The sequence below is a fragment of the Perca flavescens genome, chromosome 11 (genome assembly GCF_004354835.1).
Source record: "Perca flavescens isolate YP-PL-M2 chromosome 11, PFLA_1.0, whole genome shotgun sequence".
In the NCBI taxonomy this organism is placed as follows: domain Eukaryota; kingdom Metazoa; phylum Chordata; class Actinopteri; order Perciformes; family Percidae; genus Perca; species Perca flavescens.
Window position 1 is genome coordinate 16595542 of NC_041341.1, and position 13332 is coordinate 16608873.

The following is a 13332-nucleotide window of genomic DNA, read 5'->3' on the forward strand; positions in this document are numbered from 1 at the left end:
CTGTTAGTGAGTGTTGACCTTACCAGACTGCGAAACTGGTTGTGCAGCAGCTTGGAGGATCGGCTCAGTGAAGCCTGAGAGGATAACGACTCAAACGACTTTATGCGATGGGCAGAAGAGTGTCGGGCGCACACTGAGTCACTGCCCACGCCGATATCTGGACAGAAAGGGCAAAATATAAATACACCAGACCTGTTATCTGCAGTCAGCGCCCACACACTCATGACTACTTGCCTGTCTTTCATAAAACACCCACACACATCATATTACTCACACACATTGCACAAAATTTGACTCACCTGCAGTCACTTTATTGAGAGAGACCAGACTGCTAAGCACCTTTGAGAAGTTCAGTCCTAGCAGCAGGTCACTGGCCTCAAACGGCTGTGGGTGAGAGAGGAAAGAGAGAGGGAGGATATGAAGAACATGAGCGTGAGAGCCATAAGCAAGCGTATTTCCCTTTTACAGCTAAACGCTGATCAGAATCTGAATCAGAAAGGGTTTTTATTGCCAAGTACGTTTTTTAACACATACAAGGAATTTGTTTTGGTGTTGTTGGTGCACATCACACATTCTCTAAATGTAATAAACAATATAAGTATAGGTATAAACAATATAAGTATAAGTATATGTACACAGTATGTATTAAATTAAAAATAAAGATAGAAATAAAATAAAATAAATAAATAAAGAGCAAAGAGCATTACAGCAGAGAGAGAACAGTGGCATGAAGAGCCAGGTGGAGAGTCAGGGTGGTTTCCGGGCCTTAAGCACAGTAGTCATCACTGGGCCAAACTGCCAGCACCGAGCAGTCAATCGATAACTTGTTATCTTTGACAAAAGTTGTGGGCGAAACACACAAGCTCAGCAGGCACAGATATGCTTACGGCGTTCTATCATAATGCATTATGTGCATTACAAAAGACACTGACTGAAGCTGAGTTCCCTTCATACAAGAGCATCAAAGGATAAGGGTTGTATTCTATATTTTTCTCATTGCCAACCAATCCCATGAAAATACCAAAGCCAACAATGTCTATTGACAAGTACTTCCTGCATAACCAAAGTTTGGCTGAATATAGAGCTAATTTGCATATTGCAATCCAAAAACAATGCGGCCAGAATCAAGATAACGAGAACTCTTATTAATACCAAGTTTAAACACAAAGACCAGTGATCAGATCAGAGTCCAGACAGTGAACACAGAAACTGCATTCTAACATCAAGTGTAGTCGGATATATCAGACGTTTCAGAGAAGAGTTTCCCACACAACTTGAATGTTGATGTGAACGCTATTTACAAGTGTCACAGACAGGGAAGGAAGGTCAGAAAGTATTGATAAACAGACTAATGAATTGATGGTTTTGTTTTTTTCCATGGGATGGGTTGACAATAAAAAAAATGTTGAATAATGCCAGCCTTCTACTTTAACTTTAGTAAAAGTGTACACATACAGCATGGTCTGTATCACTGTCAGTGTGACGCTCACTAGCCTCTTGGTTACTATGAATGGCAGTGATTGTATCGCTGTTGATGACTGTAGTTGTTGTCGCTCTTCCTGTGTAACGGCTTTATTTGATTAGTTCCTCTCGCTTCAGTTATACTGCGGGCGAGGGACTGAGAGATATGAGTCTCTTGAATCTTCCGCTCTGATTGCAGATATGTCCTCAGGGAATATGTGAATTGCGAGAGTGTATTTATGTAAAAGAGGCTATATGTGTGTGTATTTGTTACAAGCTAGTGGAAGACTTGCTGTCCTTAAGGAACATTCATGTGGAAGGACCCTCTTCCTCACCCGTCAATACATCCACTGGGACTGAAACTACAACTAACTTTCAGTATTTGTACTTAATTTTTCTTTCACGCAAAAACTGCAAAAGTTTGGTTCTTCCTCCATCGTAAAAGTCAATTGAACAGATTCTCAGTTAGGAAAAAAAAAGTTACCAGTCGTCAGTAGTGAAACATGATGTAGGATCTTAGGCCCTGTTTTAGGGCTGGGCAATATATCAATATCTGAGGCTAGATAGCGTCTTAGATTTTGGATATCGTAATATCCTGATATGACAAGTGTTGTCTTTTACTGGTTTTAAAGGCTGCATTACAGTAGAGTGATGTAATTTTCTGAACACACCAGACTGTTCTAGTTGTTCTACTATTTGCCTTTACCCACAGATATTATATCAACATAACTGATGAATACTTATCAAAAATATATAATATATATAAATATATAATATATATTTTGTGAAAGCACCAATTGTCAACCCTACAATATCGCCACAATATCAATATCGAGGTATTTGATCAAAAATATCGGGATATTTGATTTTCTCCATATGGCCCAGCTCTACCCTGTTTACACGAATACACTCGTGGGTGAAAACAACAAAATATTTGATCAGATGTGCCTTTCGTTTAGACGGCGACGGCATTTTTGGGGCTTAAAAACGCAAAAAAGTGAAACCACCCTCCAGAGTGGAAATCTTAAAAACGCTCCACTGTCGCGTTCCCTTCTAAAGGGTAAAAATGTACAGTGCAAGTGTTCCGCGTGTGTGTATGTGTGTGCATTGTTTGGAGCAATAACCTCCTCATCTGTCCAGACAAAATTGACAGGTTTTGTTGTTTGCTTCGCGCTACTAGGGAGAGGAGAGGGAGAGAGGAGGAGGAGGGGGAGACAAGTAGAAGGAAGGTGCGCGGACTTGGTGCTGTTGTGTGGCAGTGCGTCACACTACCACCTAGCCGCCTGGTGTGCACACTACATCGCATTTCACACACTTTTGCATCACCATATACACGCAGATTTCCCCCCCCCATAACGCTTGTCTAAACGCGGAATAAAAAGTGAGAATGCAACGCCACTTTTGCGTTTTCTCTTCAGATCATTTCCGTCTAAACATAGCCTAAATCAAACACTCATGCATGGAAATTAGAGCTGGGCGATATGGAGAAAATCAAATATCACGATATTCTTGAACAAATACCTCAATGTCGATATTGCGAAGATATTGTAGGGTTGACAATTGGTGCTTTAAGAAAATGTTATTTGCACAATGAGATTTTTGATAAATAATCATCAGAAATGTGGATTTAATGACTAAGTGGGTAAAGGCAAATAATATAACATTTAGAACAGTCTGGTAAGTTCAGAGAATTACATCACTTAACTCTAATGCAGCCTTTAAAACCAGGAAAAGGCAACACTCACTCACCATATTACAATATTACAAAATCTAAGACGATATCTAGTATCATATTAAGATATCAATATAATATCGATATATTGCCCAGCCCTAATGGAAATATTGAACATAACAGGCTTCGACGTGTCTGTTAGGCCACCACATTACAGTCAGGTAATGATCCCTCAAAACAGGCTTAGCCAATAGTGCAACACCCCTCTGTGACTCAGCTACTACAACAAAGTGGTAGAAAATGAGTGTTTTTTTATTTATAGGGTATTACAACCATGTACTCCGTGTACCCTACAGTTAATGGGATATGGTAACATATCAGACTACTTCATAAGAGATTACTTAAAATGATATTGAAATATTAATGATTCTGTGTACACAAGTACACAAGTATGTACAGCTGGCTACATTGAGGGAGTTAAGAATACATACAGTATGTATTTAGACAATAACACTGGACTGAAATAAAACAATAGGTCTAAAGTGCTGACTTTTAAGGGTGTTCACATCCATATAGGGTTTACATCACTGGACTGATTGTCACAATTTTAGGACAATGTAACAGGACAATAATGATCCTAAACATACAGACAAGGCAGCCAAGCTTTCTTTAAGGCCAAATACAGTGGGATATTCTTTACCAGCCAAGTAAGTCAGCCGACCCCAATCCAACTGATCATGTGTTTCAGTTCCTGAAGACAAAACCCCCACTGACAAGCAAGAAGGGAAGATTATAGCCCTCCGATACTGGACTTTTGAGGCCAATATCAATATTTGATAAATGACTAAATCTGATTTGATGCATCGACCCGGCGAATTTATCGGTGTAGCTCTGGTGAAGATGATGTCTATGGGTCACAGACATTAGCAAGTCACTCACTGCAAAGGATTTGCATCTAAATATAAATATCCCTTTAATTACCTCATGTACATTGCTTAAATCCAAATCCAAACTGCTTGAGTAAAGAGCCAACCAGAACTCAGTCAATTTATCAGTTAATCAGTGACAATTTTGATAATCGTTTAATTGTCATACAGTCATTTAATCAAGCAAAAGTGGCAAATATTCTCTGGTTCCAGCACCCAAGATGTTAAGATTAGCTGTTTTTCTGTGTTTAATATTATTTCAAAACAAAAAATCTGTGGGTTTTGTAGCTACTGTTGGTCGGACTGAACAACACATTTAAAGATTTCACATCGGCTCTGATAATTTTGATGGGTGTTTTTCTCTATTTTACTCAATAAAAAATATGTCAGTGGCCAAATACCTCAAACAGCATTATACGTCTACTGCGATAGCTATACAACAGCCTTTTCTTGTTTTCATTTTTGAATGCAATGGATTCAAAGTCTCCCCTTAGTCGAGACAGATGGATCTGTGATTATTCTCAGGGTAGACATGGGGTAAGGTTATTACTCCAGAGGGACCAGTGGGGTCATGGGAACAGTAATGATCACTTCCTGTGGTCAAATACATTTGGGGTTAAGGGTCAGTAACAGCAGCTGCCTAAATGTGAGACACGGTCTTGAGTGTCTAATCTGCATAAGGAATCCAAACTATATCTAAAAGAGAACAATCCTCTTGAAACATCCCCACTAGACAGCAAGGCTAGCATTGTTGATGTTCAGCCAAACACCCAGCTTAACTGCATTTAAAAGAGGTAGGTCAAGACTGCGAAAGCACAGCGTCCGTCTGTCTTCTCGTGCAAGCAGCCACTGCACTAATCTGAAGCCGCAGCTACCTGGGGGCAGAGCCAGCAGTGCTCTGGGCTCTGGAGAAGATCCATCTTTGCTCCACAAATGGTGAGCGGGAGGACTGCCAGCTCCCAAACTACTGTAATCCTGCTCTGTCCACTTCACTCAAAAAAAGTCACATATATTTGAACACACTCTTGCACGCAAGCAAAGACCTAAGATAGTGGGGGGGGGAGAAAGACAGGAAAATTGTGATGGTATTGAGCACAGCATCTCCGCCAGAGATGGCACAAGTCAGCAGGACATAAAAGAGTGTTTATGATGGGGAATTCGACTATTTGTTACCAAAACTGCAGATTATTGCTCAACACTGCCAGAGCCTGCCCCTGTGAGCCAAAACAAACAGAAGCCCTTTCCAATACAATCATGACAGATGTCTTTCGCTTCCCTGACATTTCAGCTGTCTGTAAATACTAAAAGGCATGTTTTATACACTTAATATGACAGTGCTCTGTCTCACCCCATCTCCACCTCTTGTCCAGTGGCTGCAGACTCATTAAGCAGAGGCAATGCTGAGGAACACTGAGTTGTATTGTCAAACTAGTGTGGTTCAATGACCCTTCTATGCAGCCTTAAACAACACGCTGTCCTCCATTCGCTAAAGATTATGGAGGTATTCTCACTAACCATAACTAGAACCTACCCGAATATTTACATATAGCCCTGCAAGGGTGAGGCACTTAATCTGAGGACATGTTTAGACTTTACACCTTATAATTATAAGACAATAATAAGACTGTAATTACCAAGTTAGAACCAGCTATACTTACATAACCATGTCCCTATGTTGTTCATAGCTACAAAAAGTTGTTCTCAACAAAACAATTTTTATAAAAGGGCTAGTGTGAAACGGTGGTGGTGACAATAAAGCCACGCATGAGCCCGAGGACAAAGCTCTGCATTAATTAGAAAGCGTAAACACCAGGCGCTTCAAAACCTAAGCAGGAAATGTGAGCACGCTACAATGCAATAGTTTTATCAATTTGAGTTACTTGAGGTTGCCAAAATGTTGCAAATGTATCGCCACTGAACGGACAAGCAAATCTGACTCAGCCGGGCGATGGGCGATTGTTCTCGGCTTGTAGTTCATTCCTCCTCCCTCTGTAAGGGTCTCCGTCCGTGTCCACTCCATGAACCCATTGTTTATTGTATCAGTGTCTCCCCGTTAACGTTCAATTTCAAACAACAACTCTCGGTGTTATACTATGCGGACGGGTGTGGTACAAACACAAGATAAGCAAAGATGTGAGAAGGTACTTACCTCGACGCGAAACGATGTGCAGCCCTTGAGAAACTCCTTTATGTTGCACAGGCACTCGCCGTCGTTCTTCGGTTCTTGGTAAATCTGGAAAGACGGAAACGCTGGTTAGAGATAAACTTCCACTTCACGCTGCAGGTTTTTCTTGGTTTCACAGTGCGGTTTTTTTGTGAGTTCATCAGCCCTTCAAATCGAGTCTCTCTTGACACGCATTCTACAGTGTGTGTGTGTTAGCAGTGGGCCTATCGCTCCGGGGAGGCTGGACGCTGATGCCGCAGGAGGGAAGTGGAAGAGGCTGTGGTATTGGATCGAGGGAAATGACGTTGACAAATAGGGATCCCTACTGAGGTTGGTGTAGCCTATGTGCACTGTTTTTTTGTTTTTGTTTTTGTTTTTTAACAACCTACTTCAACAAGAAGAAAAGTGTTGAGACCAAAATGAAGCCTCATTAATATACGGGGTGGACAAAATATGTGAAACACCTCTCATTATAAAGGCAATACAATAGCAACAAAAGTTGAATTTACACCTCTCTAAAATATTATAACCTTCATGAAAGTGGGATTTATAGCAGAATACTTTTAGCTAGGTGTAGGCTACCTAATATTAACTGTCAATAAGTATATATATAGCCTATGTATATTGTAATTGTAATCCACTAAATGTATCTAGTAACTTTAGTTACTTTGCGGATCCAGATCCATAATGCAATACTAGGATACTCTGCATACTCTTGGGAAATTTAGAAGCTACCCAGCAGATAAAGTATACAGGGAGAATTGAGGCAATACATGTTGCCCTCAAGTCCACCATCCTCACTTCATGCCTCATCTGTCTATCAAAATGTAACTGGGAGAAATCTAAAAGCCAAAGAAGAGATGAAAGTGAGGAAGGAAAGCGGCCCAATTTTAGCTAATTGGAAAGAACCATGATATGATACCATGATACAGTATATATCGTCTTTGGTCTATACAGCACTGGTATTTACCCAGATAGCAACTGACCCAGCATCTGACCCAGCTGTGGCCCATATCTCCCACTTTCTTCTGGTCCACATACAGTGCTGCTCAGCAAAAACAGAACCAGATAAGGCCCACATCTTGGCCAGACAGTGGCACGATATGACTAGACAATTAACAACTAGCCCAGGGATTTTAGATCATTATTATAGAAGCTCAACATGTAAATGTTAGGGGGAAAGTGGGAAGCAAGACATGGGAAAAAAAAAAAAAAATATATATATATATATATATATATTAGACCGGAAGACGTTTGCTAAATAAGTTTGTGCTGTCTTGTAATCCCATGTGGGATGGGCCAAAATGTTTGGCATGACCCAGAAATAAAATTAAAACAAACAAACAAACAGTAGGAGTAATAGTAGAAGTAGTGGTGGTAGTATTTGGAGCAAGTACAAGAACTGTCAGTGCAGTTATGCCAAAGATATAATTTAATTTAAGGTATCACCTTTACCTAGTTTGTCCACCAGAGGACACTGATAAGTTTATTTTTCAACTATATATATATATATGTATTTATATATGTATATATATATATATATATATATATATATATATATATATATATATATATATATATATATGTATATATGTATATATATACATATATACATACACTCACCTAAAGGATTATTAGGAACACCATACTAATACCGTGTTTGACCCTGTCCTATCAATATGGGCCAACATTTCTAAAGAATGCTTCCAGCACCTTGTTGAATCAATGACACAAAGAATTAAGGCAGTTCTGAAGGTGAAAGTGGTAACGAGGCATGACGGATCCATGTTCTCATTCTGTTTACGCCAAATTCTGACTCTACCATCTGAATGTCTCAACAGAAATAGAGACTCATTAGACCAGGCAACATTTTTTCAGTCTTCAACTGTCCAATTTTGGTGAGCTCGTGCAAATTGTAGCCTAATTTTCCTATTTTTAGTGGAGATGAGTGGTACCCGGTGAGGTCTTCTGCTGGTGTAGCCCATCCGCCTCAAAGTTGTTCGTGTTGTGGCTTCACAAATGCTTTGCTGCATACCTCGGCTGTAACGAGTAGTTATTTGAGTCTAAGTTGATCTTCTATCAGCTGGAATCAGACGGCCCATTCTCCTCTGACCTCTTGCATTAACAAGGCATTTTCACCCCCCACGACTGCAGCATACTGGATGTTTTTCCTTTTTCAGACCATTCTTTGTAAACCCTACTCCGCACCTCTGAGTCCCTCACCATCTTCCAGTCCCGCCTCAAGACCCATCTCTTCACCTCTGCCTATCCGTAGCCCCACGCCCCTCCCCTTTTCATCTGTGCCTGAATCTTATTTTGTTTTGTTCTGTTTTTGTAATCTACCCTCCCCTGTAAAGCAAATTTGAGTCTATGAAAAGCGCTATATAAATTCAATTTATTATTATTATTATTATTATTATTATTACTAATGGTTGTGGGTGAGAATCCCAGTAACTGAGCAGATTGTGAAATACTCAGACCAGCCCGTCTGGCACCAACAACCATGCCACGCTCAAAGTTGCTTAGATCACCTTTCTTTCCCATTCTGACATTCAGTTTAGAGTTCAGGAGATTGTCTAGACCTGGACCACACCCATAAATGCACTGAAGCAGCAGCCGTGTGATTGGATGATTAGATAATTCATTAACGTGAAATTTAGGTGTTCCTAATAATCCTTTAGGTGAGTGTATATATATATATATATATATATATATATATATATATATATATATATATATAATCAGCTCACTTTGTTTATATATCCATTTATAGTTGGTCTCTTCAGACCTATTAGAGACATTTGTTGCCTCTGTTGTTCCATTGAAGTGAACACTAGTCAGAGTTAATTTAAGAGTAACAAAAACCTGTCTCCTCTGACCAGAGATTTAGATTTGTACTACTACTGTAACTCAAATGTTTCTATTCTTTAGGCTACCATTTGGATAAAGTTATCACATCAAGTTAGATTGATAAAATGAACATATTGTGGGGCAGGACAGAAGCTTTTTTATCCATGACAGTTTTTGTCATGTCATGTCTTGGAAGTTCTTAGCAGTTATGTGTCCAGAAAACATCTTCCCCAAATGAGATGGCAGCATATTTAACATAATTTAGATCATCCTACCACACTGATTTTGGCTTTCACCCATCAGGACAAGGCACCTATTTCCCAGTTGTTTTCCCCTTTCTCAAGTAGCTACAGATTCTTTCAAACACAGTATTTTAAATAGGCTGTCTTTTATCAAGTCCTCTTGTGAGGGAAAATAGTAAAACATAATTTGGTTATGTCTCTGAAATTGAACAACACCCCATCGTCACTGTGAGAGGGTGAAAAATGGAGGAACATTTTGCCATTTAACAGTCACATTTCTCACGCTTATTTGAAGGTGCAGGCAGCCCTGAGCCTCTTTTGAGGAAAACATTGCCTCCCTTCTAAACTGACGCTATACATTGACAGACACAAACACTGCGCTGTTTCTTTAAATGGAGAGAGGGTCCATCTCTGTCTGTGTGCCTTTGCAGTCAATGGCGGCCCACTCTTATTGCTGTGGTCTGTGTTCAGATAGCTAGTCATCCCTGACTGATCATACTGTGTGTATCAAAATACACTGACATGTAGGCTACGCAACCGGCGCCGTCGATTAAAGAGAAATTTAAAACGGGGGCTTCACACGATAACGTTGTTGAGTGCTTAAACCTGCATTAAAAGCATATTCGACGCCTTCATTATTAAAACCATATAGTGGATATAATAGTTCCTGATATATTTGATCAATCAATTTTTTGTGTGCTGTGATGTTAGAGTATAGACCAATACGCGGTGGAAACAGCGGCCTTTTCTTCTTCTCTGTACACACGCTGACATACGCGTATGTGCAGCCATATAACATAAAATAGTGCTGTCTTCGCAGACAATAACCCGGGCTGCCGTGACCTACAAAAGAAATCGCCTCATGGGCCACTGGGCAGAAAGAGAAGCCAGACAACAAACCGCGTCGGTTTCACGGATCTGGGCAGCACACAGTATGCCGACGGGGCGGGCGGTTGGTTATGCAGAAGGGGGGTGGGGGGGGGAGTAGCCTAGGCTATATGTTGCCCTTACTTTCTCCGTGGACCCCGGGCTGAGCCGCTCCAGCAGCCGACACAACACCACCCCATCTTTCAGGGAGGTCTGCAGAAACGCTTCAGGATCCGAGATGGTCTTCTTTGGCGACTCCAGCACCCCGAGCGTAATCAGCCATGTAACCGTCTGTTCCGCCGAATTCATGTCCAGTCACAACAGATCCTATTCAACAAAGCGGCTGTATTTTGGGTATCTGAACGGCTTACCGCCCCGTTTACGCTGTCATCTGTGCGTTAGAACAGAAACATAATTAATCCACAAAAATGATGCATGAGGTGTCGATGAGAGAGAGACAGAGAGGGGCTGCGGGAAACCCTGCTCTACCTCGGGTGGATGCGGTTGACGGCTGGCTGGTGGAAATTCAGCAGGTCTGGTTTCCTCCCTTGAATGGTGTGTTTTCCCCCCTCTAACCTGGTAAGCTGTCAAGTGCGGTTCGCTGTGATGCGTTGAGGCAATAGACTGCATACATGCGCATCGCAGCCGCCAGCCACTCATCCATTGGATGACATCACACAAGAGGGACAAGCCAGTCCAAGCAGTTGTTAGTGCACTTCAGCATGGCATGAATAGGCTTCTCTCGGCGTGGCTTTGCATATCCTGCTCTTTTTATCCGTTTATTATGACCATGCCGCAGGCTATCTGCTGTTATCTGCTGTGTTTTGGAGAGGCATCAATTCAAATGGGGAAGCAGCTGAGCAAACACGTTAGAGCACAGCTTCAGTAATGTTTTTACGTTTGGCTACATTTTCAAGACACCATTTACCAAATGGCAACAAAGAACAGGCAGGAAATGTAGTCAAGACAGCTGGATTTAAATACTGAGCCATAATGGTCTGTTTTAACCAGAAAATACCTCAGTGATGCTCCAACATCACTGTTTTGAGTCATTATTTTTTATGGCTTTCAGTCTACCCCAAGAGAAGTAGTTCCCAAACTGAAGGGTTAAACAAGATCATTAAAAAAAGGGGAAAATAATAAGAAAAAATTCTGTAATACAAAATTAGGCTCATGTTTGACTTTTATCTTTTCTCAATTTCTTTCTTCTTGTGATACCTTCACATCTCCAGGCCTCTAAATCCTTCAGCTGGAAAATGTGAGAAGGAAAAATGTGTCCACAATGAGGCTTACCTGTGATATGTGGTCACAATACACCACTTTTTTTATAAGCAAAACACAGTTGGGAACCACTGCTAAAGAGTGCTTATATCAGATCATCCATTCTTTTTCCATATATCTTCTATCTCAGCCTCTACGTGCTTTGGAGCCTGCATATAGGGTGAAAAACACAAACACATTCTCAACTAAAAGCAGTTTAGAGTTTCTGTCCAGCCTGAGCTGCATGTTTGTGGACTGTGGGAGGAAACTGGAGTACCTGGAAGAAACCCAACATATTACAGCCGAGGAAACAAAATTAATAGTTTTGATAATCAATTCTAAATCGTTTGAGTCACTTTTCAAGCAATAATACCAAACATTTTCTGGTTCCAGCTTCTCAATGTGATGATACGCTGCATTTCTTCGTCATATCATAGTAAACAGATTACATTTGGGTTTTGAACATATGGCTGGACAAAACAAACAATATGAATATGTCAACTTTGGCTCGAGGAAATTGCGATCAGCATTATATTTTCTGTTTTTATTGACATAATTAATCGAGAAAATAATCAACAGATACAGACAATGAAAATAATCATTAGTTGGAGCCCTGAGACGTATCATATCACATCATCATATTCACTAGCCTGTTTGCGTCTGAGTGCATGTTGACGAGGTGTTATTAAACAAGAATACATAATCCAGCCCTCTCACTGTTTGTCCTGAGGCAAAGGGAAAAATAAAACATTTATGATACATATCACAGTAATGCAGGGAATTGCCAGTGTAGTAGAATAAAGCTTCACTTCTCACTTTGGCCACAGGGTGGGGCTCACTGCTCACTGTATACCATCTGATCATCTATTCATCCAGTGTTGCATCCATGCTGCTTTTTAGCCCTTAAATTCATCAGAAAGACCCCTTCAATAGACGATCACTTATATTCTGGCACAAGGCTGCAGAACATCTGGACCAAAATCCATTCCATTCAACAACTTATTAACATTGAGATAGGTGTAAACATTCTTCAGAAATGACAAACATTTTTGAACCACAGACTTGTTGGCTTATTAGATAATGAGAATAGCACCTTTCTGGGGGATGTTTCACAACCTGGCAACCCTAAAAGGTGTGTTTATAAAAAGATTATAACTATATCTATAAAGCATTAGTAAATGATTTGTTAACCATAAAAAAACACAAATTAGAGCTTATATAAGCCTGTATAAAGGGTGTCTTATTAGAAAGTGGTACCCAATTGTCTACTTTTCCCTCTTTACCTGCAGGAATCTAGAATCTCCATGGTAACCAAAGCAAGCTGCAGGGACAGACAACGTAGCTCGGGCCCACTCATTCTCTCCCAACACCTCTCCAGATCCATCTTCCTCGTTTAGGCTGTGAGAGAGAGAAAGACAGAAAGAAAGCGGGAGAGTGTGTTGTCAGGAAGGCTGACTCTTGAGGCCAGCCGTGTTCTAAACAGGCAGCGTCGAGGGATGCCGTTGTGCCTTTGAGGTCCTGTCACCATGGGTCTGTAACCAAGGGTGCTACTGTGTGGCTGTGGAGACCGGCCCCAGGCATTTATTATCCCTCCATTCCCAGTTCATCCCTACATTTCCACTCTGTTCCATAGGAAAACATGGTTGCTTCTCTCTTCTCTTTGCTTCCTGTTTTGTGAGCATGCAGAAAGAGAGCAGAAAGATTCAGAGACAGAGATTTGCTGTAATATCAGGACCACATGCTGTGAGTCAATCCAGTCCAAAGAAAAGAGCAGACTGACAGCCACATACACTTTATTAGTGTACAATCTAATGCAATGTAATAACACTGTTCTGCCCTAAAGTCTATTATTATGCCTATAATGTTCAGTTTTTGACACTGCCATAGAGG

At 40.7% G+C, this 13332-nt stretch overlaps 1 protein-coding gene across 2 annotated transcripts in view; it reads right to left on the reverse strand.

The window, feature by feature from the left end:
- The window catches only part of arhgef7a (Rho guanine nucleotide exchange factor (GEF) 7a), a 30142-nt gene extending 19306 nt beyond the window's left edge, over nucleotides 1-10836 (reverse strand). For both annotated transcript variants that reach the window (XM_028590758.1, XM_028590759.1), the window contains exons 1-4: nucleotides 10327-10836; nucleotides 6209-6292; nucleotides 300-384; nucleotides 24-157 (exon numbers count right to left, since the gene is read on the reverse strand). In XM_028590758.1, the coding sequence (XP_028446559.1) occupies nucleotides 24-157; nucleotides 300-384; nucleotides 6209-6292; nucleotides 10327-10491 (468 nt within the window). In that variant the 5' untranslated portion in view covers nucleotides 10492-10836. The remainder of the gene's footprint in view (nucleotides 1-23; nucleotides 158-299; nucleotides 385-6208; nucleotides 6293-10326) is intronic.
- Nucleotides 10837-13332: the final 2496 nt, after the last annotated feature.